This window comes from Oryza glaberrima, chromosome 7 (assembly GCF_000147395.1).
Source record: "Oryza glaberrima chromosome 7, OglaRS2, whole genome shotgun sequence".
NCBI lineage: Eukaryota > Viridiplantae > Streptophyta > Magnoliopsida > Poales > Poaceae > Oryza > Oryza glaberrima.
The window spans coordinates 25,388,549-25,416,387 of NC_068332.1; the positions used below are offsets into that span (position 1 = coordinate 25,388,549).

Below are 27,839 nucleotides of genomic sequence, written 5' to 3' on the forward strand. Positions count from 1 at the left end.
ATCAACCTACTTAATGTAACACATCATATTTATTATACAAGAACGTGTCACATCCAGACATTCAATTCTAGATCCAGACATTCAATTATAGATTTGTTTTTTTATTGAAGGGATCAACTCCTAAATGAGAAAATCGGCTGTAACCTGCCAATCTTAAGCGATAAAATAGTGCACGAACTATCTTGTCCGAAGATCAACTCCTAAATGAGAAAATCGTAACCGGCCAATCTTAAGCGATAAAATAGTGCCCGAACTATCTTGTCCGAATTCTTGGCCGATTACTAAAGAAACTTCTGTGCCCGAATATTACTAGAAAAATTTGAATGCAGATCGGTGATGTGCTGTTAGACCGTAAGCCTTCCACAAAAGAAAGAAAATAGGTGATCGATCAAAGAGCGGTGTTCCGACTAAGAAATTACTCAGAGATCAGTCTTCACTTGCTAACAACTTGTCTTGGTTCTATGTCAGTTTGGTTGGGTTGGTTCCCGACTCCCTCAGCCCTCAAACGATCTCCTAAAGAAAGCACCAGCTCAAAAATCCCAAAACTAAACCTGTATTATTAATTTCACCAAAATTTCCTCAACCGAAGTACACATACATGTACACCAGAACAAAAGAGGAAGAAATCCTATCACGCGCGTCTCTCTATGCTTCAATTTTCATTTGCTTCGATCTTCACCGCAGCAATTCATCAAGCTCGATCGATCACATCGCATTCACAATTTCACATGGTGTGGTTCATGAGGCCGTAGACGAGCACCATCCCCATGATGAGCGCGTGGTCGACGTTGGGCTCCACCGTCAGCGTCAGCACGTCGTCTCCCAGCGCCACGCCGCCCGCCGTCGTCTTCCCCTTCACCTCCGCCACCACGGCGCCGGTGGCGCCGTCGACGATCCTGCACCACGCCTGCTGCTTCCCTCCGCCGCCGCCGCCGCCGCCGCTGCAGTCGTCCATCTTGTACCGCATGGCGCGCCCGCCGTCGTCGCCGCCGCCGCCGCCGCTCCGGAACTCGCACGTCGACGACGGCCGGCGCCTCCGCTGGAACAGGATGCTGCTGCACGGCCGCGTCACCGTGAACCACGCCCCTCCTGCTCCTGCACCGGCGGCAGCGTCTCGTTGCCTCTCGCCGCTGCTCCATTTGTACCCTTCCCACTTGCCGAATGCAAGCTTCTGCATGCAATCACAATGTTAACGACACACATGCCCGATCAACAAAACACGAGAAATAGTTGTGGATAGAGTGCAGATTTGTATCCTTTTGTTAGGGTTGGGTTTTGGGTGATCCTAACTATTGTCCCTTTGTTAGCGGCGGTCGGTCAGTGCGCTTTCTCCTAGTAGGATTGTGTGTTGGAGTTGCCAGTGCTTGGGTGGGGTTATTTTTTTCTTCGTTTTCCTGGTTACGACCTTCCAATGTTGTAATCTTGTTTTTTTTTTCTACTCTATCAATATAAACTTCGCACTGTCTTGCGTGAATCATTAAAAAAAGATACTCGGAAGACCATGTGGTTAAACACCTATCAGATCGCAGTAGGGCCGATCAGACATGTACTGTGGTCTGACCGGCCTTTGTTAAAAGGCTCTGAATTTGATAATTTTGAGCTAAATCAAAACTAATGTCAAATTTGATCGTCAAATGTCCAAGTACTTTTTTGTTTTTGATAAAGCGGCATAGATATGATAAGAATTTCGAGATCTTAAGGTTTGATAACATTTAAACAAATTAGGTACATGGAAATCATATGCATATGTAGATTGTAAGATCGAAGAAAAAAAAACATATCAAAAACTGTGTGCTAGCCGTGATGATCATGTGCATATAAATACCTTCTTGAGTATGTTCAGGACGATCTTGCCGCGGAGGTCCATGAGGTAGACATTGTCGCTGCAGCTGGAGCCGTAGTTGTCGACGCGGTAGACGATGCCGCCGGTGGAGTCGTAGACGGTGCAGCCGCGGCCGTTGAGCACCAGCGACTTCATCCACAGCGTGAACACCTTCCTCTGCTCGCTCGTCGTCGACGGCGGCGGCGGCGACGGCGGTGGCGGAGGAAAAGAGGAGTAGACCCTTGCCATGAATTTAATTACCTCTGCCGAATTGTATGTTTGGAAGATGATGATTTGAGGAGGAAGACGATGGTTAGTTTGGTGATATAGCATCTAGGGCTTGGTTTGTGGCTAGTAATATACAGGGGGAAAAGTGAAGAAAGTGCAAGCGTGAGGTATATTGATGCTGACATACTGTTTTATTTGAACCTTTTTGGAGGAGGGCAAGTCATGATGATGTTCTTTTATATGGATACAAACAATCAGCTGTTTTAACATATTTATGAATTATGACAAACAGCTGGAGAAGGCTTTTTTTTTTTTGAACAACTCACCGGAGGGAAGAGATTCCTCAACTGAATTTCATTCAAAAGTGCAATAGTAGAAAGTACATATGAGAGATTACAATTTTACATAGGCAAAGTCGTTTCAATTTCAGGTTAATTTGTATGCTCTAGGCAAAGTCACGTTCGTTCACAGGACGTAATGTAATCTTAACAACCATGTTTGTTGAAAATATTTTACCTTCTCTTAATCCTAATAAAATTGGTCAGGGCACTTCTTCGCCACCGAGCCGGCAAAGAAGAGATGAGATCAATAAAGATAATGCAAAACCCACTAGCTTACATTCTTTGTTCTTGAAAGCCCTAACGTGGCACTATACATTCATTTGGTGCATACAAGATTAATTTGAGTAAGAAAATGTAAGAACTCATAACTTAATTCCTTCTTGCATGTAACCGTCTGAAATTCTGAATCTATCTTTCGCCACTAGGTTCTGCAACATTTCAATGATTCAGTTGCAGAGTTGGTCAAGGAAGAGAATTATTAATAAATTCCACACTGATAAACAACTCGTGTCCAAAATGTCATGTGATATGTCTTGATCGTATCTTTTATTGGCCAGAGTACTAAATACAGTCGTCAGTCGCATTTAACAATGCACAATAATTATGTGCACGAAACGAACAGCTTAATTAATCAAGTTGATCTCTACATGTACGCCGGCCTCTAGCTAGAGCACCATGTATCAATGAGAGTGCCCGGCGGCATAAAAAAGAACTGCATTTGCCGCAATTCCGTTGAGACAAAACAGTGTTCTTGATCGCTCGTCTAAACTGTAGCAGTCCACGTAGAGTTCCATGAGTTGGTAAAGTTCAATCCATCTGTCCAAAATGGATATCATGTAGCAAGCACTGAAACCAACAGGCCAACCATTCTAGAATACTAATAATAATTGAGCTCAAGCTTGTGATCAATTCCCAATTAAAGAATCAGCTGTGCTCATCTCACACCTCTGCTTGTTTAACCAGTTAATAACCTGAACTGAAAGCAAGGCCCGGCGAATTTTTTTTTAAAAAAAGGCCCGGTGAACTGAAAGCAAGGACAGTGACAGGTAGGTCGCCGAGCCTGAAAAGCGTGCATAAATGTATACGCACATTCCAATTAACGCCCCTTCAGATGACCAAAGCAGCAGGATAAGTTCATAGAGGTGGTGCCCTTTTTGGTTTTGGAACTGAAGATGATGACAGTAACAGCAACTTAACTGCACTATTAATCAAGGGAATTAAATAACAAGGTGCCTCGTCAGCTGTAGCAGGCAAGATGCAGCATTCGTGCCCCATCGTCAACAAAGAAAAAAGTGCACACAAGCTTCCAAATTAGAACTGAATAGTTTTTCCATTCAGCTGATCAATGCATGCTTATGGCTGCTGATGGATGGGTGTACTGTACTTAGGAGTAGTTTATAGCCGTACATGATGGTAATCCTGTGAGTTTTCTGCCGAGGTCATCACATCACTTGATGTGAGCTTTCCTCCCAAGTTTCAGATAAGCATAAGAAAATTTCTATTGTTATGGCCTAGTACTCTATTTCCATATGCATCAATTTGAAATTTTTTAATGAAACGTTGCGGCGAAACATGCAGTCGCATGACCTGTTCTTGGTCGAGTTTGTTGTTCTTAAACAAGGTGAATGTTGCAGGGACGATTCAACGCATCTGACACTGTTATCTGTCAGCTGAGCACCTGTCTATTGACAGCAGAAATCAACGAGTGATTGAGTAAAGTTTGGCTTGTCAAAATTGGGATGGCTGTTTAGTTGTTTCCTCAGATCCTTCCTAGGTGGCAAGCTCGTGGATGCCTGCCTCAAGCATATCACGAGGCGGCTCGAGTTAATCTGTTCTTGAACTGATCAACCAAAGGCATGTGCACTGACTGCTCCAATTTATCCATTGCTCTGCTCACCGATGAACCAACAGATCGATGAATTCAAAACCTGGAAGGAAATGAACTGGATTTGTTCTAGCATTTCCTCTAATATATTAACCGGTAGCCATCAGAATTCCATCTTTTTATATACATGAACACTACATTTATTATAACTAGCAGATAGAGAATGACTTGAAACAACATCATATGCAACAAATTCAGAACAACGGGAGATCGATTGTTTAGATGCACAAATTGCAGAACGGATCGTCAGGCTGGATTAAATGGGCTGAAACCGAGGTCTACGAAGAGACCGGTTTCACGGCCCACCCAACCATCCTGTGGCCCATCCCACAGCGCGGCCCACTATGCTGAATCTGGCCCGCAACACGCCCCGATCTAGTGTCCTAGTTGGGCTGCACGGCCTGTGCCTTTGCCGCAGAGGCGGGCCATCCTGTGGAGCAGCGCGCCGATCTGCTCGTCGCACTCCGCGTCGCGCCGCGCCACCACCTCGCGCAGCTCCGTCGCGCGGCGGCGCAGCGCCTCGCCGCCGCGCATCACGGCGCGGACCGCGCGCGCCACCTCCTCGGCCTCGAACTCGCCGAACCGCTCCTGCCGCACGCGCGCCGCGACGCCCAGCTCCGCCGCGAGGTTGGCGCCCACCGGCTGGTCGATGTGCAGCGGCAGCGCCACCATCGGCACCCCCGCCGACATCGACTCCATCACCGAGCTCCACCCGCAGTGCGTCAGGAACGCGCCGCACGAGCGGTGCGACAGGACGCGCCGCTGCGGCGCCCACCCTTCCACCACCAGCCCGCGCGCCGGCGCGAACCCGGGCGGCATCGCGCGCGCCGCCGCCGCGCCATGGTCGTCCTCGTCGCCGTCAGGGCTCTGCTGCGGGAACCGCACCACCCACACGAAGGCGGCGCCACTCAGCTCCAGCCCGCGCGCCATCTCGGCCAGCTGCTTCTCCGTCATGAAGTACTCGCTGCCGAAGGAGACGAGCACCACGGAGCCCGGCTCCTGCCCGTCGAGCCACCGCATGACGCCGTCGGCCTCGGAGCCGGCGCTGACGTCGCCGGAGTCCACGAGCAACGGGCCGCACGGGATGATCTCCTTGCCTACGAGCTTGGACAGGTAGTCCATGTACTTGCTCTCGATCTCCACGCACGTCTTGACGGCGACGAACTCCGACGAGCGCGCGAAGCTCAGCGGCAGGCGCTCGCCCTCGGGGAGCAGGGCGGTGCCATCGTCTCGGCAGGTGAGCATGGTGTACCTGGCGTCCTCCTCCGCGCCGCCGAGGCTAATGGCCTCGAAGGGGAATGCGCCGCGACCGCCGCCGCCGCCGCCGCCGTCGAGGAAGTGTAAAAAGAACGCCGTGGCGGCGGCGCTGCAGGTGCTGAAGTGGACGGCGGGGACGCCGCGCGCCGCGGCCTCGAGCGGCGCCCACGGCTGGATGAAGTCGTAGAGCACGACGTCCGGGGACAGCTCGTCGAGGAGCGCGCCGAACGCCGGCGCGGCGAGGTCGCAGGCGCGCTTGAGGGCCGGCATGAGCCGCGGCGGGAGGTGCTTGGTGGTGTGCAGCGCCGGGGGCAGGCCGGGGAGCTCTGGGAGGTGGAGCTCGACGAGGCTGATCCGGTCGGTCCGGCGGTGCGCGACGGCGGCGAGGTTGACGGGCGTGGAGACGAGGTGGACGACGACGTCGATCTGGGAGGAGGAGGTGGTGGTGAGGCGGGTGGCCAGCTCGAGGTAAGGGTTGATGTGGCCATGCGCGAGCCACGGGAACATGAGCACGCGAAGGCGCTCGCGCTCCGCCTGCGCCATGACGACGACGTCGAACGTTCGATCGTTGGAAATCTTTGCACGTTCGCGGTGCACACGGATCGTTGCAGCGACGGTGTTGCGTGGTGCAGCATTTGTACGGGAGGCGCGCGTGGATAGCTGCGTAACGTGGCCTCTTGCGGCCGTGGCCACGTACGGAGTCGTGACGTACGGCCGCCGAGTGAGAGGGAGAAGCACGCGTATGAGTTTTCTTGCTCAATGTGATGCCTCTCCATTGTTTGTTTACTCCTACCATGTTGGTGCTAGAAGATCTGGACCTCTTTAATGGCTTTTCCATGGTAGAAATCATTCAGGTTTTGATAGAAGCTTTGAGAAAGAGTGATGAGTGATGACAGATTGACAGCCGCAACAAAAAGGAGCGTCGTTTGTAGGAGCTGGGGGATCTAGATGGCGCACGGGTGCACGACGCAGGAATATCTTTGTTTTCATTTTTGCTTCTTCTTTTTTGGGCTGCGTCAAACGGTGGCATAAATGTGGCACGTCTCTGTCTAACTGCTTCCTAATACTTGCTAGTGCTACAAGTACGTGCTTTTCTTGTACCTTCACTACTCTCAGTTAGATGGGTCAAATCATGACCCAATAGTACCCAGTAAGCCCAAGTACGTCAATTCATCAGAGAAGGGAGGAAAAAGTACACCGAAGATCCCTCAACTTGTCATCCAGTTACAAAATCACCTCCAACCACAAAACTAGATACCGAGTTTCCCTCAACTTACAAAACCGTTCACTTTAGGTCCTTTGGTGGTTTGACCCTGGTTTTGTCCGATATGGCGGTTAAGTGAGCATGGCCGTATCAGCCTCCTCTCTCTTTCCCCTCTTCTCTCCCTTCCTCATCTCTCTCTCACTTCTTTGCGAGCCCGGCAGTGCGAGGCGGGAGAGAGGGCATCGGCGACCAGCGATGGGCGACGTAGCGGGGGGAGGAGCGGCGCACAGGCGGCGGGGGAGGGGCGGCGCGCGGGTTCCCTCTCGGCCACTGCCCGCCGCCCGCGCGCCTGTTAACAACCAAATTTGGTAACATCTGTGTCAGGAAAGAAGATTGGATAAAAGCGAAGTCGGAGGCAGAGACCGAGTTCGGAAACAGAGCAGGAATCGGCTGGAGTCCAGATCGGCTACGATTAGGATCGGCTGGGTCTGAGTTGGGCTAGATAAGCCGGTACAGCCGATTCCGACAATACGATCTGTGTACGACGTCGGGTTCAAGTTAATTTACTTCAAGATGGTTGCCACGCACGGATAGAGTCCTGGGAAGGCAATAATATCTATTAATTAGGATATTTTCCTTATAGATAAATGTGGGCAAAAGTCTGCCGCAAAGACTTGTGGTATCTTAGAGTTTGTTAGAGATAATAGTCGTATGGGCATATCTTGTAATTCTCGGGTATAAATAGACCCCGAGCCCTATGTAATTAAACACACACACGTTCAATACAATTTCAGCGCATCGCCACCCTTTTGCTTTAGTTTTGTTTCGACGAGTTCTTGCTTTCGGGTTGAGCTGCATCGGTTTCGATCTTCAACAAGAGGTAAAACTTGTTATGATGACTTATATTCTCGGGATTAGTGCTTCCATCTTTACGACACTCTAATCTTGTTTATGTAATTTATCGAGTTATCATATATCTTACATAACCTCTAGCAATATCGCTATCTAATCTACTATCGGCTAACATATGTTAGCAGAGGGCAACCGATTAGGTTAGATTTTGACGTTGATCTAGATTATATAAGATATCTACCACCCTATGAAACTTCTAGCGGCTTGATTGTCTAGATATCGTTCTTCTTTTCATACTTAATACTGTATCAGTTGAGTTTGATATATTAAGTCGTGTTTAGAATATCGATCTCTAGCCTGCCTTCTAGTTACCGATTAGAGTAACATCGGAGTTTCAGCCGATCTTATCAGATTTAACTATATTTGTTCTATATGCTTCATTGACATGTTAAATCTGCCCTTTATATCAAGATATTGCTGTATCTAAGTATATTAGGCCTTTGTTTGATATATTATACCTGCTTTAATATCCTAATATAGAGTAGTATCGGAGTATTAGCCGATGCATGCTAGATCTATCTGATTGGCTATGCTATAAACATATATAGTCTTGTTAATTGATATATATTTCGATCTAAGTGATTTATACTGTCTCGGCATGGCGACCGATCTATCCCAATCACTTGATTTAAGTATATATCAATATAAGGAGTATATATCATTAATATCTACAGCCGATCGAGTAGATTTAGTTCTTTCTTATTTATTCATGACTACCGATCGATACACAGATGACATCAGCTCAAAGATAAATGATACGTCATCGGCACCTAGCCGATCGGCTATCATTTATAGATTTAACCACGGTTTCTTTGCTTCTATTTCTTGTTGATTATAGGATCAAATCAACTGGCACGCTAACATACCCGAAGGCGAGCTTTGGACCTGCACTGGAGTTAAGCAGATCTCCCAGGCCACGTGTTTTCAGTCAACAGCGCCGCTCCTCCCCCGCCGCCCGCGGGCTGCTCCTCCCCTCGCCGCCTGCGCCCACTACCCGCGGTGCTCCGCTGCCTCCCCTTCTCCTGCTTCGCCCGTCACCGGCCGCTGAAGTCCTCCTCCGGGTCTGCGGCCTCTGCAACCACTGCCTCCCCTTTTCCCGTATTGTCGCCGCCTCCGCGGTGTCGCCAGGACCAGGCGCCGCCGTTGGCAGGAGCTGGAGGGGCGGGAGGCATGGCGCGGGGACGGGGGAGGATGGCAGGAGCGGCGGCTCATTGGAGCCGACGGCCACCGCCGCCCAACTCCTCTCCGTCGGTCGTCGCTCCTCTCTCCCAGCCACCGCTCCTATCTGTTGGCCGCCACCGCTCTCTCCCGGCCACCGTTCCTCTGCCCACTCGTTTTCGCTAGCGAGGGCCTATCGTCAGCTGTGCATCTCCCCAATCATCGGTCGCCAAGAAGAGAGAGGAAGTGATGCGGCCGCGTCATGCTCTGGGGCGGCGCCTGTGGGTCTAAGCCGACGGCCGCCACCGTTGACGCCCAGCTCCTCTCTTCGCAAGCGAGCACCGCCACCGCCGAGAGCAGTCGCGCGTCTCTGGTTTTCCCTGCCCGTCGCCGCCATCGCTCTCGCTCCACTACCAGTCACCAAAGAAGAAAGGTAGAAAGAGAAGGGTAGTGGCTCACTTGTGGGTCCACGCGGGTCCCATGCTGACTCAGCCGCCACATCAGATAAAATCGGGATCAAAACCACCGAAGGATCTAAAGTGAACGGTTTTATAAGTTGAGGGACGCCCGATATCTGGTTTTATGGTTGGGGGACGATTTTGAATCTCGATGACAAGCTGAGGGACCTACTGTGTACTTTTTCCTATAAGGGAAACTGGGGAGGCCCACTCCCCCATCATTTGACGGAGGAACGGGCCATGTTTGGGTTACTGGCCCGCTACGCCGGCGAAAGTCATCTCCTCGATCCGTCCGACGGACGACCAGACCAACGGCTAAAGTGACAGTATTCCAGCGCAGATTTCGCTCAGATATCCAGTGCAAAATATGCTCTTGGATCGGCGCAAAATCTGTTCGGGGAATGGAGTTTGATACTGCTTTGGTTTGTTGTGTGCAGAAGCAGAACACGAAGCTGATCTTGAGTAACGTGGAAGCAAAGATCGTGATGGTACCATTAAGAATTTAGAACAGCATTTTTACTCTTGTTTGCAGCCGGCAGATCTCGTAGCAGATCAGCTTTGTTTCGTCGTAGACGCATAAACAAATGACACGTGCTGCGCAAGCACACCAATTCACCAAAACAAAAAGGGTGAGGTCGAGGACGACGGTGAACCTCGTGGGGTCGTGGATCATGCATAGTAAAAAAAAAATGGGATCGAGCAGGCGGTTGAACCGAAAATAACCGGAACCAGTGACCTTGGTGGCTCGGTTCAACAAAACGACCGCAACTGCAGCAGAACCCGTAAAAAACCGGTGATTCAGGCGGTTTTTGCGAGAACCGGTGAACCGGTAGCGGTTTTTAAGAATCGGACCGATTTTAAATTTGTCCTAACAGTATGACATTACGAATTTACTACGTTACCACACTATTTTTGTTTTTTTATGTTGTGACCATATAATAATAGATATACTAGTTTACTTATGCATATTTTACCAGTTTGTGATGATTCTATATTTAAAATAATGCAAATCAAATATAATATTAATAAATAAAAAACCGGCGAACAGGTGAACCGACGACCAGAGCAGATCGACCTCCGGTCCGGTTTTTTTACTATGGGATCATGCGGACTGCAAATCCACGCAGATTCAATATTAAATCCTGATCCAAATTCAATATTAATCCTGATCCAATACTAATGAGAGAGAAGCAAGTAGCAACATGACAAACAAACAAACTCATCTCATCACACTATATTTTTTTTACAAGTCTGCAATCTTACAATAAGAGCAGAGAGCAAGTAGTGTAGTGTAGAATTGGGCCAAAGTTCGCTTATCTGAAACTGAAAGAAAGCTACGAAGACTTGCAGGTTGCAAACTAAGCAAAGGAGGATGTTTCAGTCATTTTCCGTGTCTCCCATCCTCTCGCTGAAGCTGGCCTTCGCCGTCGCCCTCGCCGTCTCCTTCTCCGTCTCCTGCTGCGCCGCGCCTCCCTCGCCGCGGGCCGTAGCCGCCGACCTCCTCGCCGTGCTCGCCGGCCCGGGCGCCGCGGCGCGCGTGCCGCCGGCCGCGGAGTCGGCGCGCCTGCGCGCCTGCCTCCGGTTCCTCTCCCCGGTCCTCCCCCTCCCCGCCGCCGCAGCGATCTCCGAGGGGAGGGCCGCCAGGAAGGTTCTTGTGGAGCGCGGCGGCGCGGACGAGGCGGATGGGATGGTGATGTGGCCGCCGGCGCCGGTCATGGAGCTCGCGCGCCTCGCCGTCGACTCCGGCGGCGACCCCGGTGCCATCCACCGCGCGCTCGACCCCACCATGCTCCCGGTGAGCTCTCGTTTATCTCGTTCTTCGTAGCTCGTAGCTATATCTATCTCCGAGAAATTGTAAAAATTCTAACTCTGCATAGTTCTGGATGTGTTACGTACAATCCTGAAATTAATTTCCATAACAAAATCTACCGGGGGAATTTCGTTAGGTGCCTGATGTTCAGAGGGCGAAGAGGAACAAATGCCAACTCACAAGAACACCATATGGGAGGCGTTTCGCTAACAAGGTCCAGATTTTTGCCCTAGCTGTTTGCCTGCACTTGAAATTCTTTTTACTTACAAAGGTTGGGCATTGTTCAAGTGACATGTTTGTGTTATCAACAGGACATCAATTCATACCTGGCGTTTTTGTTCGAATTGATTGCGGCACGAGGACCATCAGTGGGGTTAAATGTATCACTTAGTCGATACGATTTCTTCCACGGACACCTCTTCCTTGCTTCTGGGACAGGAAGACTTGGAATTCTGTAAGTGTCATCAGTTACTCTATACAATTTGTGCTCAACACTTTCTAACGATGGCCACTCCGATTTCTTAAGTATCAAGTGAGAAGTTGTATGAAAATGCACGGTTCTGTATGTATGGTAACATTACTAATTTACTATTCACTATCTGTTATATTGACTAGGTACTCCAATCTGAACATACAACCTAGAATTGAATCATATGCAAATTTAAGTTGGATATTAGATTTTTCTTTGGAAAAATTGAGAATTGAATCTAAAACTATCGTGAGTATGCAGGAACAAGCATTTGGTCACAGATATGTGGAATTTTTTTTTTTAGTGCCAACACATAATCTTTAATACAGTACATATGTGCCAGAAACTTGTATAGTATCTTCATCAAATATGTAAATGCAAATGATTAAGGTGTGAGCTATTCTTGAGACAGATTCCATGCTAAAGAATATCCAGCATTTGATAAGGAATTGTTCCCTTACAGTTTGGGATTTTGTCAGGCAGGTATGATTTTAGTCAGATGCATGGGAAGTCTTAATCTGACTTTTTTTTCACCGATTGGATTTTATTAAATTGTTTATTTTCTCTATGACAGGATCTAATGTAGTGTACGATGATTCTATGAATTTACGCAACATCCTTTGGTTAGCACCATTGCCATCTAATGAAACAAAAGCTTGGCTATCACCAGGTATGCTGCCCCTGAGTATTTAACACTGTTCACATTTCTCCATTGTCTCCAAGATTGTTTAGGTTCTGAATTAGGGGCTCATACGCAGTTCATCTCACTTCAACTCCTATTTCTATTTCTCTCGAACAAACAAAAAACAAACTTTTCCTACATATGAACTGACATTCTGCTGGTAACTTTTACATGAAACAGGTGTTTTAGTTGTCCTGGATGCACATCCTGATGGGATTATCTATCAGGATATGATACGTAATTATGTTCGGGATGTACGGACAATATATGAAGGTTTGATTTTATAATTTATCAATCTACTTGGGTGGGTTCACTATGGAGATAGATGGATAACCTAGTTGGTTTTCTGAACACCTCTGCAGATGATTTTGGAGAGGTTGCCGTTGATGTCAACTATCTGAATGTTGCCAACTCTGCTCCTGCGAATAGAGTTTTCATTTGCTGAAATTTAACCAGACAATTAGCTATCTTCCCCGGGTGTGATTTTATCATTGTGGGAAGTAGACACCATGTATCATTCTTCAAGTCATATAGCCAGGAAAGCAATGGTTTGCTTAGCAAATTTGCCTCTTGACGGCATTTGCATCCTCTGTGATGTTTAGGTGTTTATTTGATTTTCTGGAGGATGCTTATTATGAGAGAGAACGAAGCAACTTATATGGGCCGCACGCAGGCCGCAATCCCGTCCAGACCTTCACGCGGGCCAGAATCCCGTTCCGGACAACCTGTTTTGGGCCGTACGGAGGCCGGAATCCCAGTTCATGCCTCGTCGGCTAAACCTGTTTCTGGTTTTGTAGTTTCCGTACCGAGCAGAAGTAACGTGTGTTTGGTTATATACAATAGAAAATATCAAACTTATCCAAGTTAGAAACAACTAGCCACATCTTAACAGGTCTAAAGGAATCGGTTTGCATTTTGCAGGTTAAAGGCAGAATGACGTACCATTAAGGGTGGCATAATGGTTAAAGGTAAAATGGAAGAAAAATGAATGAGTAATGGTTGATAGATAATATGGGATAATCGTTAGATGTAATATAAACACTCTAGAAGTGTTTATATTTCAAATGCTAGATATTTTTGGAACGGGGGAAGTACTAGCAGATACACTGTTAGTACATACATGCAAAAGTCTAGAAGCAAATGAGACCAGACTTGTAGCTCTCATAACAGGTTGTAAAATGTAACTAGTAAAGATCTTTTCTGCACCACGACATACAATGTAAAATGTATTCCAGATATGTTAAAGGCATAGAACAGATGAGCCTTGTGCCCACAGTTTAAAACACGCTACTCTGAATGATCGGTCAAAAAGACCCACTGAACGGGTACATCTGGGGTGAGAGTCGCAACGAGAAGAATGAAGTGTATAGCATTGCGTCCTTACACGAGTAAGACAGCATTGATACAGCCATCATTCTCTGGGTTGTTTGTAACTTGTGCATATTTACCTGCACGACAAGAACGCTGTTTTATGGAACAAGTTCCAGGGAGAAGTTAAAAAGCAAAATAAGCAGAACATTCAACAGATGCCTTACCCCAAACAACTTTTCCAGCAGGGGTTACCAGACCAAGTTCACTAACGTTCACCTGAAAAGATAAAGTCTGTAAGCACCAACAGGTAAAAGCACGATGTCTAAATGAACATGACAAGCATCCAACAATGTTAAAGTGGTTCCAGCAATCTGCTGCCACTAAGAAGTTCACCATATCCCATATATGCCACATCAGTAAAATAATCAAGAGCACAAAAGGAATTTATCTCATAAAAGCTAAAGTTTTCATTATCAATAATTCACTATCAGCTGTAATACTAACGACTTAAATGAGATTACTTTTGTTTTCATATACAGGCAGAATTCTTGACATACCTCAATGATAGTTCCCCTTGTCAAAACACCAAGAGTAGAGTACATTTGACCATTTGGGTTTTTCTTCACAGAAATTATGTCAAGGTTGAAAGTACATTTCAGCTCAGGGTGAGTAACATGGGCCTTTGTGAAACGAAGGCCAGTTGGCCTAATAAACCGTTCATACTTTGGTGGTTTCCTTGTAAACCCAGGTCCAACAAAGGTGGCCTTAGTGACCATTCTCTTCCACTGTTTGGCTGCATAAGCGTCATTCGTTAGCAGAAATCAGATGCCTAATAACACATGGTAGTTTCTCAGATCACTACTAGATGACATGTAAAACTGCTTTGGCAGAAATCAGATGCCTAATAACACATGGTAGTTTCTCAAATCACTACTAGATGACATGTAAAACTGCTTTGGCACCTAGCTACGAGGAAGTACAAATACATGAATGCACCGAGCATAAAAGCCAAATGTCAACTAATATTACAGATTTACACTATTGGCACCTAGGTTCACTTACTTTTTCTCTTGCCAGTTCGTAAAACTTTGAACATTTCTTCTTCAGCCACAGGTCTGACCTGAAAGGAAGAAAATTGTGACAGTGCTTAGTCAAGGTAGGAAAACCATTGATTGCCAGGTACTAGAAACAGTTTGTGTTGAAAATCACCTTTGGCAAAGGAACCTCCCATTTGCCAGCCTTTTCCATCCTCTTTTGCTTAATTGTGTTGCTGAGAACCTATGTTTCACAGCATATGAATGATCAAAACAGTGAAAAGTTGACTTGTGTATCACATCTAGATTATAGAAAGATAGCATTTTAGCAACCCAAAATATGAGTACTTACCTTGGCACGTTGTGTCTGATCACGGTCCAGCAGATATGGAGGAAGAGCACCCTCTTGAACATCCTCAACCTTCTGCCGAGAAGTTGACTCGTCGTGCATTTTCAGGCTGCAAGTGTACATCCGTGAATGAACTTTACAGAAATGCAACCAAACAAGCAAATTTTACACTTGCGAATTATAATGCTCACATCTCACAATCAAAATATCGCTATGCGAAACAAAGCAGTAAATAAACATCAAATCATATCATCTATTCAAAATGCATCAATCTAGTATAAACTATAAATAATGGCAGCAAGCATTCCTGAGCTCACATCCCCTACCAATACAACAAGAAATCAACACTCAACAGAAATATCAGTATATCAAATGGAGCATCAAACATGCAATCTGACAGAACATTCGACAAGTACTTACGTCTTCTTCATCTGTGCCTTCTCGGCATACCGCTTCTTGGCGAACCTCTTACCCTTAGCACCAAGCAACTGCCACAGAACAAACGCGCGCGCATCAGCAACAGAAACGCACCAAAAAAAAATGAACAGAAGAGGGGGGGGGGGGGGGGAATATAAACAGTCTCTCACCTGCCGGGCATCCCTGGATCGCTTGTGCACCTCGCGCGCCGCCCGCTTGCGCTTGCGCTCCTCGTAGTCCAGGCGCCGGCCATGGCGCTTCTGGTGAAGCTCTATGTGATCTCCCTGCGGCTGCAGCCAACTCGTCCAGGGGGGAAAACCATCAGAAAACTCAAAAAAATTAAAAAAAAAAAAGCGAGAACGACGAGGAAACGGAAAGACTCGCGGGTGCTGAGATGATCAGCGGTGAATCCCGGGAGGAACTGGGCACGCAGTGAGGTCAGATTGGAGGCGGCGGCGGGGAGAAGGCGAGGGGACTTACCATGGCGGCGGCGAAACCCTAGCGGGAGCTCGAGTTTTGGGTGGGGGAGGAGGAAAGGAGGAAAAAAGAGGCCTCGCTTCGGGATTTATAAGCTCTCTTGGGCCTCCTGAGTGTTAGGCCATGAGAGCTATATGGGCCTCACCAATGATGTCTTGGGCTTTGCAGGTAGTACCGCTATGTGAGGTGGGCTAAGTTCACATTGTCTCCCTTAGCTAGTGTGCGAATTTGATTCATAATTTCATATCCTTCAACCACAATACCTGATATGTTTAACTCCCCAAGTATTAAAACCGGTGCAATTTAACTCTCTCGATGGTTTTAGAAAGCTATTTGCTGACGTGGCGGTGTTAACCTGGTCTTTGTTCCACGTGATGTTGATGTGACGCTTATGTGGCATTAGAATTAAAAAAAATATGTGGAACCCATTTTCACGCAAAAAATATTGTGGGGTTCATGGGTTAACCCTTTTACACAAAACGATGATGAAAGTGTATAAAGTGTAAATGGAGTGATGCGTGTTAGCGAGTCCGCCATTGAATGGATTGGTTGCACGGTTCCAGAGGGGGGCTGCTACAGATCTGTTTGGGAGAGCTTCTAACTGCTGCAGTTTCTCTCGGAATCAGAATCTCCTTAAACATTCTAGCCTTTGGTCCAGATTCTAAGAATCTGTAGTTGTATAATTCAGAAAATGAACTAGAAAATAAATGCTAAAAGTTGAGCGTTTGCAGATTCTCGTAAGTTGACTATCAACCAGTTACTTCTTATAATCTTAAACTCTCCCAAACAAATGCTTCCCCGAACAGACCTACAATACTTTGCACTCTAAATTCAATCTCGAATGGAGAGCCTTAACATGGTAACATGAAACTAGATCTTTCTTGGTCATTTTTTTTTTATTTTTGCTGGGAGCCTGGGACTATTGGTTTATACATTTAAAAATGGAGTTAACATGTACCTAGTACATTTGGTTTGATGTTATCTAAATCAATACTTAGGAGGCCAACAACAAAGGAGATCACATATTAAGAGCTGATTGAAGAACTGCCCTTTATTGCTTAAACATTCTTTGGCTTTTTGCCCAAGATTCAAGGGCCCATTTAAGTTAGATTGTTCTTTGGATTATTTTACGGATTATCACTTAACTATAGGGATACATTAAATATATTAAGCCCCACATACAACAAGCGGTCTGAACATTACAGTAAAAGAAAGACTCCATAAAACATCAGTTGATACCAAAATTTAAATTTTCAAACTTAATTTTAAAGTTTTAAAATTTTTTATTGAAGTTTATTTTTCAACAGTAATATTTAAGTAGCTAAGAACGTTTATATAAAAATTTTACCTATAAATTATTATTATTTTGTTAATACGCCGAATGACATTATCCACATTTAGCTATACGATGGGTTTTATTATTCCTGGAGAGTTTTAGAAGCCACATTGTTCAGCGCCACAGGAAATGAAATAATATACGTGCATCGACTTAATCACTGCAGAAAATGATCTAGATTTAACACAACATGAAGGCCACGCACACGTTGAAGGGGATGACAGCAACAGGGACCCAAAACATTAACCACAAAGTCAAACCCCCAGATTGAACTGATCAAATACAAATGAATTTACAGTTATGCACTTGAACAATGACTACAAATCTACCCTATTTACATCTAAGTGCACAGCAATGAACAACCCCTGCTGTTTTTGCATTTAGGATGACAAATCCAACTTCTTACACAAAGAGGAGCAACAGAGCAGGATATAAGTGACAACAAATGGCAAATTCCATTTTGTCAAGAAACTATACATCACATATGAAGCCCCTCTAAAGAAAAAAAAAATCCACCAACTTTAGAATCACATGCCCAAGAATGCTCTGCACTGTGACTCCCAGTGTTCCTTAGCCAGACGAACACGTTCAACCCGCTCCATCTGTATTCTCTTCTCCCAGTACTCTGGACAACTGTCAATAGATGATCCATATTAAATTTCAACTTGGTAACAATCCTTGTCCTTTTGCGATAAACGAAATATGGTGATAATCTATGTTCATGACATAAAAAAAAGTGTACATTTGTACGGCCGTGCAGATGACTGATGATATGATCCTGAGCAGTTCAGACTTACCTATAGCTTAGTAGCATGTTCAGCTCATCCAAGTGTACAGCATTAGGAAAGACTCCTGCCTGAAATGAGAAATCAGGTCAGTTGATGGGACATGCACAAGCATATGGTCATCAAATTTGAAGGAATGTTATCTAAAACAAAGATCGAATTGAAGGAATTGTTTATACCTGTCGGCACAGTGGGCACTTTGATTTGCGCTCGGCAGACTTCAGCCCATCAACGATCGTAACGGATGCAGCAGAACAGCTGCACAAGTAGCAATATATGTGACCACAGGAAAGAGCAACTGGATCAAACACGGTATCCTGCAAAAGCAAGTGAATTTCAGAAATTTACAATGCAATAAGGAAGTGCTATGAATTTCGCAGTAACAAGGAACAAAGTTGATACTTGAGCACAGTATAACAAGGAGAATATAACCTAAGTACGAATTCATACTTCATAACATAAAAAATTTAGTGTATTAATGATATCCTTGTTAGGTAAATTAAGATCTTGGTGCAGTCGACAAGTGCAAACTCACCAAGCAAATCGAACATGTCAAGCTAATGTCGACGCGCATAGAGTCAAAGAGGTTGCATGAAATTGTTGGTTTGTCATCATCGAATACGAGAGAACAATCCCCAAAGAGCTCCATAGCACCGTTGTTCTTCTTGCTTCTTCTCAAGTTCATGTAGAAAGCCATCAGCTCACAGAGCCATGGGGATTGAAGTATTTCAATATGCAGACTCTGGGCTTGAGCTTTGAATTCCTGCCCTTGCTTCGAGTAATGTATCTGGAAAAGAGAGGCTTTTAGTTAATAGTCTTACATAATTATTAATATAACCATTTAGGACCGTCTTAAATCCAAAGACAAGAAAAATGATAGATACGTTAATTCTAACAAAAATAATCACTAGAAAGATTAAATATATATATATCCTCGAAGATACCATATGAGTATATGACCCATTGACACCTATATAGACTAGCATTTTGGGCTTCACCAAACTCACATGCTTATAACTAAAAGTGTGTGAAATTTTTGTGTTCCTCTCTCAAATAATGGAATACTTATATAGTTATCTTCCCCCTTCGTTCGGTTTCCAAAAAAAATATTCCCCCTTTGTCCTTAGTAAGCTTTAAATGTTTCTAATGCCTTTAAGAGATAAAGAGAGGTGCAAAGATTAAAGTTTAAGGCCATGCCTTGTCATATTTCTTTAAAATTTTCCTCATGGCCACGGCATTTATAATTGCATAAGTAACCAAGTCTTTGCCTTGCTGTATCAATGCCCCATGGCTCTTGTGACCCTTGCTGGTGAACCACATTGTATATTTCTTGAAACCTGATGCCAGGTGCAACTCGAGAAGCTTCTTGGCCTTTTCATTGAAGCAGCCAACAACGGCTGACATCTCATTGAGAAGAGATGGGAAAAAACTCCCATCACATACTGCATGTTGATAGGAATTTGTCAGATAACCAACCATGAAAGGTAAGGTAGACAAAAATAACCATCATGGCGACTCTAATATTCTTTTCTAGGCAAACCGCAGTAGTTACAATATCAATATGAAAGAACCAGGAATAATCGACTCTTTTAGGACTCTGAAATATTTATATCAAAACCATCCCAAATTATAGTAGACAAGTCGACACTAACTAAAATAATCGAAAGTTATTCGAAAGGACAGATGAATAAGCCCCTGCTAATGAATACAAAATTAAGAGTGGACTTTGTGATGGTTGACATCCCCTTTTCCATGGTTACTACGGCCTATAGTATCTTGGCACTTGAAAAATTACGTGGTTGTCATTGACAAACAATTACCACCTTGACAATGACTTGCACTATTATAATGGGGCAGTCAATGGGCTATCTCTAGTAGTGTTCAATTTGAAGTTATGTTATAAATCTGCCGTCCACACGACAGTAGTATATGCAGATTTTCCAAATACCCGACCGATCAACTTAATTTGTTGGTATTGATGTTTGAAAGCAAACAAAACATTATCGCCATTTTAAAATCCAATCTTAACCATACAAGGGGCGACAGAGAAAATGCTTCGAAAGAATTGTGCTAAGAAGTCAAATTGTTGCTTTCTCTGCAGTAAAGCTTCTCTTCCATGCGAAGCTGTAATTGTTTGACACTATAAATAAAAGAAGTACAGCGAGAACAAGGTAGGATACATATATCTAAAGGATAAATAAGAGAAAATAGGTTGGCATTCCCAGGAAGAGTTCAACTTGCCGAATACCAAAACCGCTGTGTACAGCCTACAGGTTCCTCTGTTCCCGCAGAATTATCAACTAGTTCTTCTCACTTCTCAGCACGATGAAACTAAAAAAACTGAAAAAAAAACTATTGCCACTTGCAAGTTGCAACAAGTCCTAAATTCTAATCCTTTTCTAGGTATGCCATTCTGCCAAGGGTTTGTCCTTTTTTAACCAAAAGAAAAAAAAAGTACCAAAATGCATGAGCCCGCCCATTAATCCTCGTTTTCATTGAAAACAAGAAACCAACAGGTTTCTTTTGAAAAAACAGCATTATTTTCAGTGTAAGAGAATCAAGAATAGTACTACTCCTACGCATCACAGAGACCATATAGGAGGAAATTGAAAGGTATAGTAGCTTTATTCACCAGAGCAATGGCCGGGGCAGCGGCCGGCGGAGGAGCCGTCGTTCTCGTGGGATTGGAGGTCAGAGCGGCATTTCTTGAGCAATTTCTTGAGCCGCTTCAGCCCCACGCCCGGGAGCTCCTCATCCATCCCCTTCATGTACTTCTCGTACTTCTTGGCAAACTTCATGAATCCAAATTTAAGGCAAACTTCTTGGCAAATTTTTGGAGCGCTTGAATGGATAACTTGTACGCCTATGGCGTCTGCAAATTGATGGATTCAAAAGCTTGGGGTATATATATGTTTGTGCGATGTGAGTATGCCTGAATGACTTGAGAAACGATTTACAGGGTGAGCTGGAAACGAACAAAACGAATCCAAATTTGTATAGCTCGCGGACGAATTGGGGGGGCACGGTTCAGAGAAGGAATGCACATGCAACAAGAGACGGCAATCGGAACAATGGCTAAAGAAGGAAATGGAGGAAAACTGATGAAATTAAACCACCAAGAGAAGGCAAAGAAAAAGGGCAGCGAAGCTCACGGAGATGAAGAGGCGGCCAGAAATTCAGTTGAGCTCAGGCGTCTCACGAGAGACAGTAATAAGAACAAAGAAAGAAATTAAGCTTTTAGGATTTTTTTTCCGAGCAGGGTGAAACGAAGGCACCGGCTGCGACGGCATCGCGCCGAATATATACAAGCGAGGAGAGGAGAGGAGAGGGGAAAGGGTGGAGCCATGGTGGATGTCCATGTGGCGCGCTCGCGTCGTGAGGCGGCCGCAACGGCGGGGTCCGCGTGAGAGCGCGAGATGATGATGATGTTCCGTGCGGTGCGGGGCGAGCGTTTCGTTGCGTTTTTCTCTCGTTTTCCCCCGGTTTTGTGGCGCGGGGAGCGTGCGTGCGCGTGTGCGCGGACGCCGTCGGAGCGGACAATTTTTGTGGAAACAGAATTTGATCGGCGGAATTCAGCTAAGCTCCCACGCAAACCTTTGAATTTTGCAGGTTGCAGCCCTTTTTTTTCGCGAACGCGCAAAAACAATTGTACGTCGATATATTAGAAGAAAAGAGTTACAGTTACACAACCGCACTCAGCCAGACTGGCTTTTGCAGCCCTTTTTTCCTTCCGGAAAACTTGTCAAATTGTTTGATTTATATTATTGTCACGTGTTATCTACTTAATTATGAGAATATATTAAAATTTTTAAAGTTCTAGCTAAAATAAGTGGTTAGCAATACAGTAGAGAAAAATTTAGAATAATTGTTTCCTGTCGTGTATAAAATCAAAAAGGGTTTATTGATAAAAACTTGTTCCAAATAAGGTCGTATACGTTTTGTGATTTCATAGGTATGGTCAAGAATAGTGTGGCCTAGGAGAAGACGAGAGGGACCAATTGACGCATGAAGAAATGGAATTCTCACTTTGCAGTTATGCATCTATATCAAACGTGGGCGAATTTGGATAGAGCGACGGCGACGTAAACGAAAAAGAGGCGTGCAGTTAACTAAATTTTAGTTGAATCCTGTGGCTGCCCGTGCTGCTGTGCCTGATAGAAAGGCGCGTAATCGGATAACTGTCGAGGAAAGGGTTGCGTTTCGCTACCTGTTTAGTTTAGCCTAGCTTCCAGGTCTCAATCCTCTGCGTCCGTCAGATATTCTGCGTAACGGTCTACGCCTAAGAGGTAAAATTAGATAACAGTTATTTTGGTCAATTGGACAATTGCATGCAAGTAAAGTTTTCCTTTCTTTTCTACCAAATTTGATACACACACAAATGCAAATGTACATATATCATAGGAGGCAAATGTACATATATCATAGGAGGTAGACTACAGAACGATATACTGTTAGAATGAAATAACTGACATCATCATGGTACAGTTAGACATGATACCTACTAGTATCAGATCTGGTACGTGGGTATCATGCTGAGGTCCGTATGGTATAGTAGGTACCGGATTCCAATACCAAACATAATACCCCCATATCAGATCTATTACCTAGGTATTATGTTGACATTAGTTATTTCGTTCAAACAGTATATCGTTTTATAGTATTTATGATATCATATTTGGACGGGTATATCTCAATATTAACGAAATAACCATATGTCCGAGAGATTGGACGACGTATCTTGAAATTGATAAAATCATCATACGAGCCTTGCTAGTTGGCATATCTCAAAATTGACGAAGTCAACATATGGTTCATTAGCACACATGTCTCATTGGTCGTCATATCTTAGAAGATCGACAAAATCTACATACGTCTTGCTATCGACGGATATGCCATACATCAATAAAATATTTGTAAATATGAGAACCCATGGAAGCACAGAATTTAAACTCTGGTGCAACTTAACTTCGCGCACTGACGTTTTCTACTGCTAATTAGAATCTCAGTTGTAAAGTTTAATACGAGCAGCACCTAACCTGAAATCAAACCTCTTTTTCTTAGTGATCATAATTGCTCACTTTTGACAATGCTACCACTTTCCAAACAACAAAGACAGACCAACAACCTTCGTGGTAAAAGATGAATCAGTGAAAGTAAGCATGCCTAGAGTAGCTGCTATGCATATTGAGTCGTCTGCTTAATTAAACAATTCTCCACTAAATTGTTCCAAAAGCAAAGCAGATCTCAATCTCATCGATTTTTTCCAGTACCGGATACAATCACGAAGGACAAATTTATGTGGCACCTTTTCATCCTCATCTTGGGTCGTCTCAATTCTCAATAGACTTTTCCACGAGAAAAGGATGTCATGATATGTAATTAAAACATGGAACGATAATACTACTGTACCTACCATATGAATATTGTTATTCAAACGACGTGAATTCGGTTTGCATACTTGCAATCACTCCGTTGTCGAACAGGCTAACGAATCCTTGTGCTAATTGCATAAGTAGTTTTCAATTTGGCATAATCTACATGGTCAAATGTGGATGAACATGCAGTTTGAAACTGGATCGACTTCATGACCTGGTAGTAGTATACATACCGTGTCCTTATCGGCAACGTACTCTTACCCGGCACCGATTTCTCGTGCTCGATCACATGAACACACCATGACAACATCCAGTTTCTACCAACAATACCTTAATAGGCTAGTAGCATATATTTATCAGCCTAAACAACTATGTTTATTGTTAGAGAATGCTTCTTCCAGTGTAGCTTCCAGTGTAGCAAACAGTGGTTGGTTTCTTAATGCGCAAATCAAACCATAAAATCGATGTCACCTTGCCCATAAAACTGGCAGCTGCTGTTTGCTTGATGTAAAGCAGCGGCTGCTAAGCTGGTGGCATATATATTCTCCACGACCATTTGCCTGCCACTTGCTTTTATCTGTGAATCAGTGAATCCAAGCAGGGTAAGGCCATGCAAAGAAATTATGAAAGCTTAGCGTAGCGAAGAACCTTACTCTTGCAGTATTGTTCTGACCACTGCATCAATTGTATTTTGTCATTTGGTCATTTTTAAATGATTCAGGGATGAAAATATCAAAATTACTTTGTATCTACGTAAAGTAGGTAGTAATAATCTATTACGCAATATGATATATTTTGCGATATATATGTCTATTTGGAGAAGCTTCAGTTGTAACGTCTTAAAATTTCTAGCTCTCTAAATAGTCCAAATTGTCACGCAGATTCTGGTAATAGTTATATAATCCTTAAAACTGGCTTCCCTAGATTCACACTAGCTCCTCTGGAAAACACTGCCTCCCCCAAATAACACCATAATCTAGTTTGCTAATTGAAAAGGATATAGAGAAGAACGTTCTGGAGCCGTACGGTTTCTGAATCTGTACTATTTTGGCCCGGCCATGGCCCATGGATTCATGGGTTATTTATCCCTCAAAATGGATTCTTGTTTTGGATTCCTGATACACTTCGATCCTCTGCCGCACACAACACGCAGATTTGATTGAGGTCAACGAGTAAAGAGGTTGAGACAACAGACCTTGTCTAGCGATACTGCATTAGTTAGTGGTTGCTTAGCGGTGCCTCTGTTTAGTGGCATGCCATCTTTGATGGTGATATTGAGTAAAGTTTTTTGAGATTTCAGACGCTCCAAAACTACAAATAGCTAGCTGGAATATTGGGCCTCATCGGTTACCCATATTCCCTAATAAGCCCGGCTTATTAAGGAATAATAAATAATTTATAGGTAAATTTTTTATATATTTGTTCGTACCGACTTAAAAGCCAACGCTAAAAAGAAATAATGCTAAAAATATCTTAAAATGAACTCCAAAATCAAATCAAGTTCAGAAATTCAAATTTTAGCTTTTGATTTAGCTTATTAGGTGAACCGATGTGGCTCTTGGTTAGCTAGCTCTGTATTCAGATAGACGTTTACCTTTTTCTGTCGTGGTAGATCAGATGCAATCAGGGATGAATTGATGGACATTTGGACAAAAGTAGCATGGAGATGGATACTAGTTCTTGGACGGAAGAATCAGATTCTCTTCCCTTTTGCAGTGGAGGCTATGGCCTACTTCTTACCTGTCCAACTCCGATCCAATCCAATCCAGGCAAGAACGTTGCTAAACACCGGCTGCTGCGTCCTGGATTAGAGAGCAAAAGGAAGGGAAAATGTATAAGAAAAAAAGGGGGCTGATGAGAATCAAAGCTTCCATCTGAACTGAACTGAAGGGTGAGAGGTTGAGGAAAGAAGAAGAAGAAGCTCAATTTCGGCCCATTAACATCGGCCCAAATTGTTAGAAGATGTGGGCTGCAAGCATATATTGATACATGCATTATAATTATACTCAGAATTCAACAGAACACACTTAACAATATTTTCTTGAAAGACTTAACAGTAATTCTACAATCTAGATACGGTGATTAAATGTTTGAAACATAACTCAGGATGACAGAGAACAACACGCTAATAGATTATAGTCCCTACACTTAACAATATTTTCGTGAAAAGAAGCATATATGTGTCCTTTGTGTTACAAAATTCTGAATACGTTTTCCAACTAGAAAAAATGATTAAAAATCACAGAAATGCAGTGCAGTACCTAGTATAGCATCCTACACTATAGCCTTGCTCCCTCATGATATTGGACAGGAATGCAGCAGTTGAACATTTCCCCTTGGTCCCAGCAATATGAATAGCCTACAATCACATTCATTCAGTTTTGTCCAAATATTAATCACATTTTCTCCATTCAAAGTAAAATCATGACTCATATGCAAGATGGCAGCTGCCTAATACTTGAAAGAAACAAATGTCAATGTGCCATGCACCAGAAAAATCATATATGTTTCCTTCCTTATGATTTTAATAGGCAGTTTCAAGGCAAGTTGTGAGCCTCTGGTGTTAAGGAGAGGGTGAGGTCTCAGTCACTGGGAGTGTGGAGTTCACAAAGGTGGCCGAGGAGGTGCCGAGGTGATGCATGCGGCCAAGGTCGAAGCCATTGTCAGAGTTGGTCCCGGTGCTGTGTGGCACTCCAGAGCAATCCATGTACTCAGAGAAATCCCTGAGATGGACATCCTCGAAGTTCTATTGATAAAGCAGGAAGACCAGCGGAGTGAGATAGCGAAGCGGAGGAGCATACAATGAGGTCGTACTGCCGTCGCACTGGCAACGGCAGAATTTGACGGAGGGAGTGGAGATACCACCATGTCGCTGGAGAGTAGTGGCGGAGCTTGGAATTTTTCGTTGGGTGTGCCTACTTCACACACCAAACTTTTATAACAACACAAACCACATATATATACATGTACAGATTTCCCCTTTTGTTAAATGTGTAATGCAAATATGCGACAATATCTCACAGCATTGCTAATCGACTAAAATCACGAGAAAAAAAGTACAATACAGATAGTTCCAATGTAAACGATCTTACATAAATAGAAGATTACAGTGCTGCTACTTTGCGTGTTCTCTTAGCCTTGAAAGTTTGTAGTACTGTCTTCCTCACTACTATGGAGAAATAAAAATCTAGCTTAACAAATGTGACTAAACAATCATTCAATAATTTGCCACACATGCTGTTTCACAAATTGTTATTCACAGATCACAGGATAGATTCTCTATTTGGATTAACTACATCACTGATCGCGACAATTTCAATCACAAAGTTAAAACCATACTGAGGAAAAAAAAACAGTACAAAATGAGCTAAAGAATTACCTGTCGTCGGCGAATGGCTAAATGCCTAAAATCAGTCCCGGTCAGTCACTCAGCCGGTGGTAGCGGCGGGCGGTGGCCGGCCGGCGGGGGGCCTCCGGCCCGAGAGGATGAGGATGGGGCGGGGCGACTGAGCGACTCGAGATGCGAGGGCGGCCATATGCGGCGGACTTGGCGGAGGCGGAGGAAGATGGCCGCGGCAACGGCAGAGGCTGCCATGGAGGATTTCCAAGCCACGAAGGCGTCGGCGGACGGCGGAGGCTGCTCGGCGTGGAAGCGGCGGCGCTGGGCTGCTCTCTACGGCGGCGTCTGAATTGATCCTCTCCGTCTGATCTGTATGTGTGCAGGGGTAAATCCGTCCACTCAATTGGGGATGGAAAATAAAACTAGAAAAAAAAAGAGAATGGCGTTAAATAAACAATTCTTATTCTCCGTGCAAAATGCTAAAAATCATTTAAATTGATTGGCAACTCTTTGGAGGCTTTGCAAATTGGATGTCACATACTCCATCCATGTGAATCGAACGATACTTTATCCGTTCCAAAATATAGCCATCTTTAAATCTAATAGAGATTAAGGTTGAAAATAGATATTGTCGTTCGGTTAAATTATTTATTAAATTTTGAATTATTTATGATCTCTTTTCAAGCTTTTGATTGATTGAAAATGGTTTGGACTTTTGTACATTAGAATTTGTTTCCTAAAAAAAATTGTGATACGAAATTTAAATTATAAAATTATGTTTTGGAATGGAGTTGTAAGGGATACCTTGCGGTACACTTTCTGCTCCTTAATTTTATCCCTTCTCTAATTTTCTGGTTTTCTCATCTAAGATCCACGCCAAAAGCCAATAACGGATGTAATGGAGCTGGAAAGAAAACGCCTCTTTCTGAGTCAGCTGCCAGCATTTTTTTTCTGAAAATGAGCGATATATATAACCGAAACAACCATCTTGTTTGGAACGTCATCTTTTTCCGAGATCTTAGAACACGGAATCAAAACAACCATGATATTTTCTCAAAAAGAAAATAAAACAATCATGCTATCTACTCAGGAAATTCCTGGATTGCAGCCACAAAACCAGCGGTATCTCTCCAAGTAGGGTGTGTTTAGTTCGCTAAAATTAGAAGTTTAGTTGAAATTGAAACGATGT

The 27,839-nt window shown here is 44.2% G+C and overlaps 5 protein-coding genes and 1 long non-coding RNA gene across 7 annotated transcripts; 1 reads left to right on the forward strand and 5 right to left on the reverse strand.

The window, feature by feature from the left end:
- Positions 1-535: 535 nt before the first annotated feature.
- Positions 536-2,235, reverse strand: LOC127780433 (protein LURP-one-related 3-like). The gene is made up of 2 exons (XM_052307337.1): positions 1,826-2,235; positions 536-1,171 (listed from the first exon to the last, which is right to left on the reverse strand). Exons 1-2 carry the CDS (start codon positions 2,153-2,155, stop codon positions 725-727), a joined length of 777 nt encoding a protein of 258 aa, XP_052163297.1. The 5' UTR covers positions 2,156-2,235; the 3' UTR covers positions 536-724.
- Positions 2,236-4,434: 2,199 nt separating this feature from the next.
- Positions 4,435-6,091, reverse strand: LOC127780679 (UDP-glucosyltransferase 29-like). The gene has a single exon (XM_052307621.1). The coding sequence runs from the start codon at positions 6,074-6,076 to the stop codon at positions 4,652-4,654; it is 1,425 nt and encodes a 474-aa protein (XP_052163581.1). The 5' UTR covers positions 6,077-6,091; the 3' UTR covers positions 4,435-4,651.
- Positions 6,092-10,551: 4,460 nt separating this feature from the next.
- Positions 10,552-12,864, forward strand: LOC127779925 (uncharacterized). The gene is made up of 7 exons (XM_052306859.1): positions 10,552-11,060; positions 11,212-11,289; positions 11,387-11,529; positions 11,957-12,027; positions 12,119-12,214; positions 12,407-12,499; positions 12,589-12,864. Exons 1-7 carry the CDS (start codon positions 10,638-10,640, stop codon positions 12,669-12,671), a joined length of 987 nt encoding a protein of 328 aa, XP_052162819.1. The 5' UTR covers positions 10,552-10,637; the 3' UTR covers positions 12,672-12,864.
- Positions 12,865-13,367: 503 nt separating this feature from the next.
- On the reverse strand, positions 13,368-15,885 carry LOC127779926 (uncharacterized). Its single transcript, XM_052306860.1, has 9 exons — positions 15,818-15,885; positions 15,508-15,627; positions 15,341-15,408; positions 14,924-15,029; positions 14,747-14,815; positions 14,600-14,657; positions 14,095-14,330; positions 13,762-13,813; positions 13,368-13,674 (listed from the first exon to the last, which is right to left on the reverse strand). Exons 1-9 carry the CDS (start codon positions 15,818-15,820, stop codon positions 13,607-13,609), a joined length of 780 nt encoding a protein of 259 aa, XP_052162820.1. The 5' UTR covers positions 15,821-15,885; the 3' UTR covers positions 13,368-13,606.
- Positions 15,886-17,392: 1,507 nt separating this feature from the next.
- On the reverse strand, positions 17,393-21,389 carry LOC127779739 (probable E3 ubiquitin-protein ligase BAH1-like 1). Of its 2 annotated transcripts, XM_052306631.1 has the most exons (7): positions 21,088-21,389; positions 20,568-20,807; positions 19,133-19,377; positions 18,471-18,722; positions 18,115-18,252; positions 17,948-18,006; positions 17,393-17,783 (listed from the first exon to the last, which is right to left on the reverse strand). In XM_052306631.1, the coding sequence occupies exons 2-7, from the start codon at positions 20,731-20,733 to the stop codon at positions 17,678-17,680; spliced, it is 966 nt and encodes a 321-aa protein (XP_052162591.1). In that variant the 5' UTR covers positions 20,734-20,807; positions 21,088-21,389; the 3' UTR covers positions 17,393-17,677. The 2 variants fall into 2 exon arrangements, with proteins under 2 accessions (XP_052162591.1, XP_052162590.1); XM_052306630.1 differs by having other exon boundaries at positions 20,568-21,388.
- Positions 21,390-21,812: 423 nt separating this feature from the next.
- On the reverse strand, positions 21,813-27,028 carry LOC127779740 (uncharacterized). Its single transcript, XR_008018730.1, has 3 exons — positions 26,690-27,028; positions 25,572-25,669; positions 21,813-25,112 (listed from the first exon to the last, which is right to left on the reverse strand). It is a non-coding gene; the product is annotated as an uncharacterized LOC127779740 (long non-coding RNA).
- Positions 27,029-27,839: the final 811 nt, after the last annotated feature.

Excerpts from the sequence above, each read along its gene's own strand:
- LOC127780433 (XM_052307337.1), bottom strand. The coding sequence starts at position 2,155 with ATGCTATATCACCAAACTAACCATCGTCTTCCTCCTCAAATCATCATC. Across the intron at positions 1,172-1,825 it reads TCCTGAACATACTCAAGAAG|AAGCTTGCATTCGGCAAGTG; the intron begins GTATTTATATGC and ends GATTGCATGCAG.
- LOC127780679 (XM_052307621.1), bottom strand. The coding sequence starts at position 6,076 with ATGGCGCAGGCGGAGCGCGAGCGCCTTCGCGTGCTCATGTTCCCGTGG.
- LOC127779925 (XM_052306859.1), top strand. The coding sequence starts at position 10,638 with ATGTTTCAGTCATTTTCCGTGTCTCCCATCCTCTCGCTGAAGCTGGCC. Across the intron at positions 11,061-11,211 it reads TCGACCCCACCATGCTCCCG|GTGCCTGATGTTCAGAGGGC; the intron begins GTGAGCTCTCGT and ends GAATTTCGTTAG. Across the intron at positions 11,530-11,956 it reads ACAGGAAGACTTGGAATTCT|ATTCCATGCTAAAGAATATC; the intron begins GTAAGTGTCATC and ends TTCTTGAGACAG.
- LOC127779926 (XM_052306860.1), bottom strand. Across the intron at positions 14,816-14,923 it reads ATCAGACACAACGTGCCAAG|GTTCTCAGCAACACAATTAA; the intron begins GTAAGTACTCAT and ends TGTGAAACATAG. Across the intron at positions 14,658-14,746 it reads GGGAGGTTCCTTTGCCAAAG|GTCAGACCTGTGGCTGAAGA; the intron begins GTGATTTTCAAC and ends TCTTCCTTTCAG.
- LOC127779739 (XM_052306631.1), bottom strand. The coding sequence starts at position 20,733 with ATGAAGTTTGCCAAGAAGTACGAGAAGTACATGAAGGGGATGGATGAG. Across the intron at positions 18,253-18,470 it reads TGACATGTTCGATTTGCTTG|GATACCGTGTTTGATCCAGT; the intron begins GTGAGTTTGCAC and ends TTGCTTTTGCAG. Across the intron at positions 18,007-18,114 it reads AGTGCCCACTGTGCCGACAG|GCAGGAGTCTTTCCTAATGC; the intron begins GTATAAACAATT and ends TTCTCATTTCAG.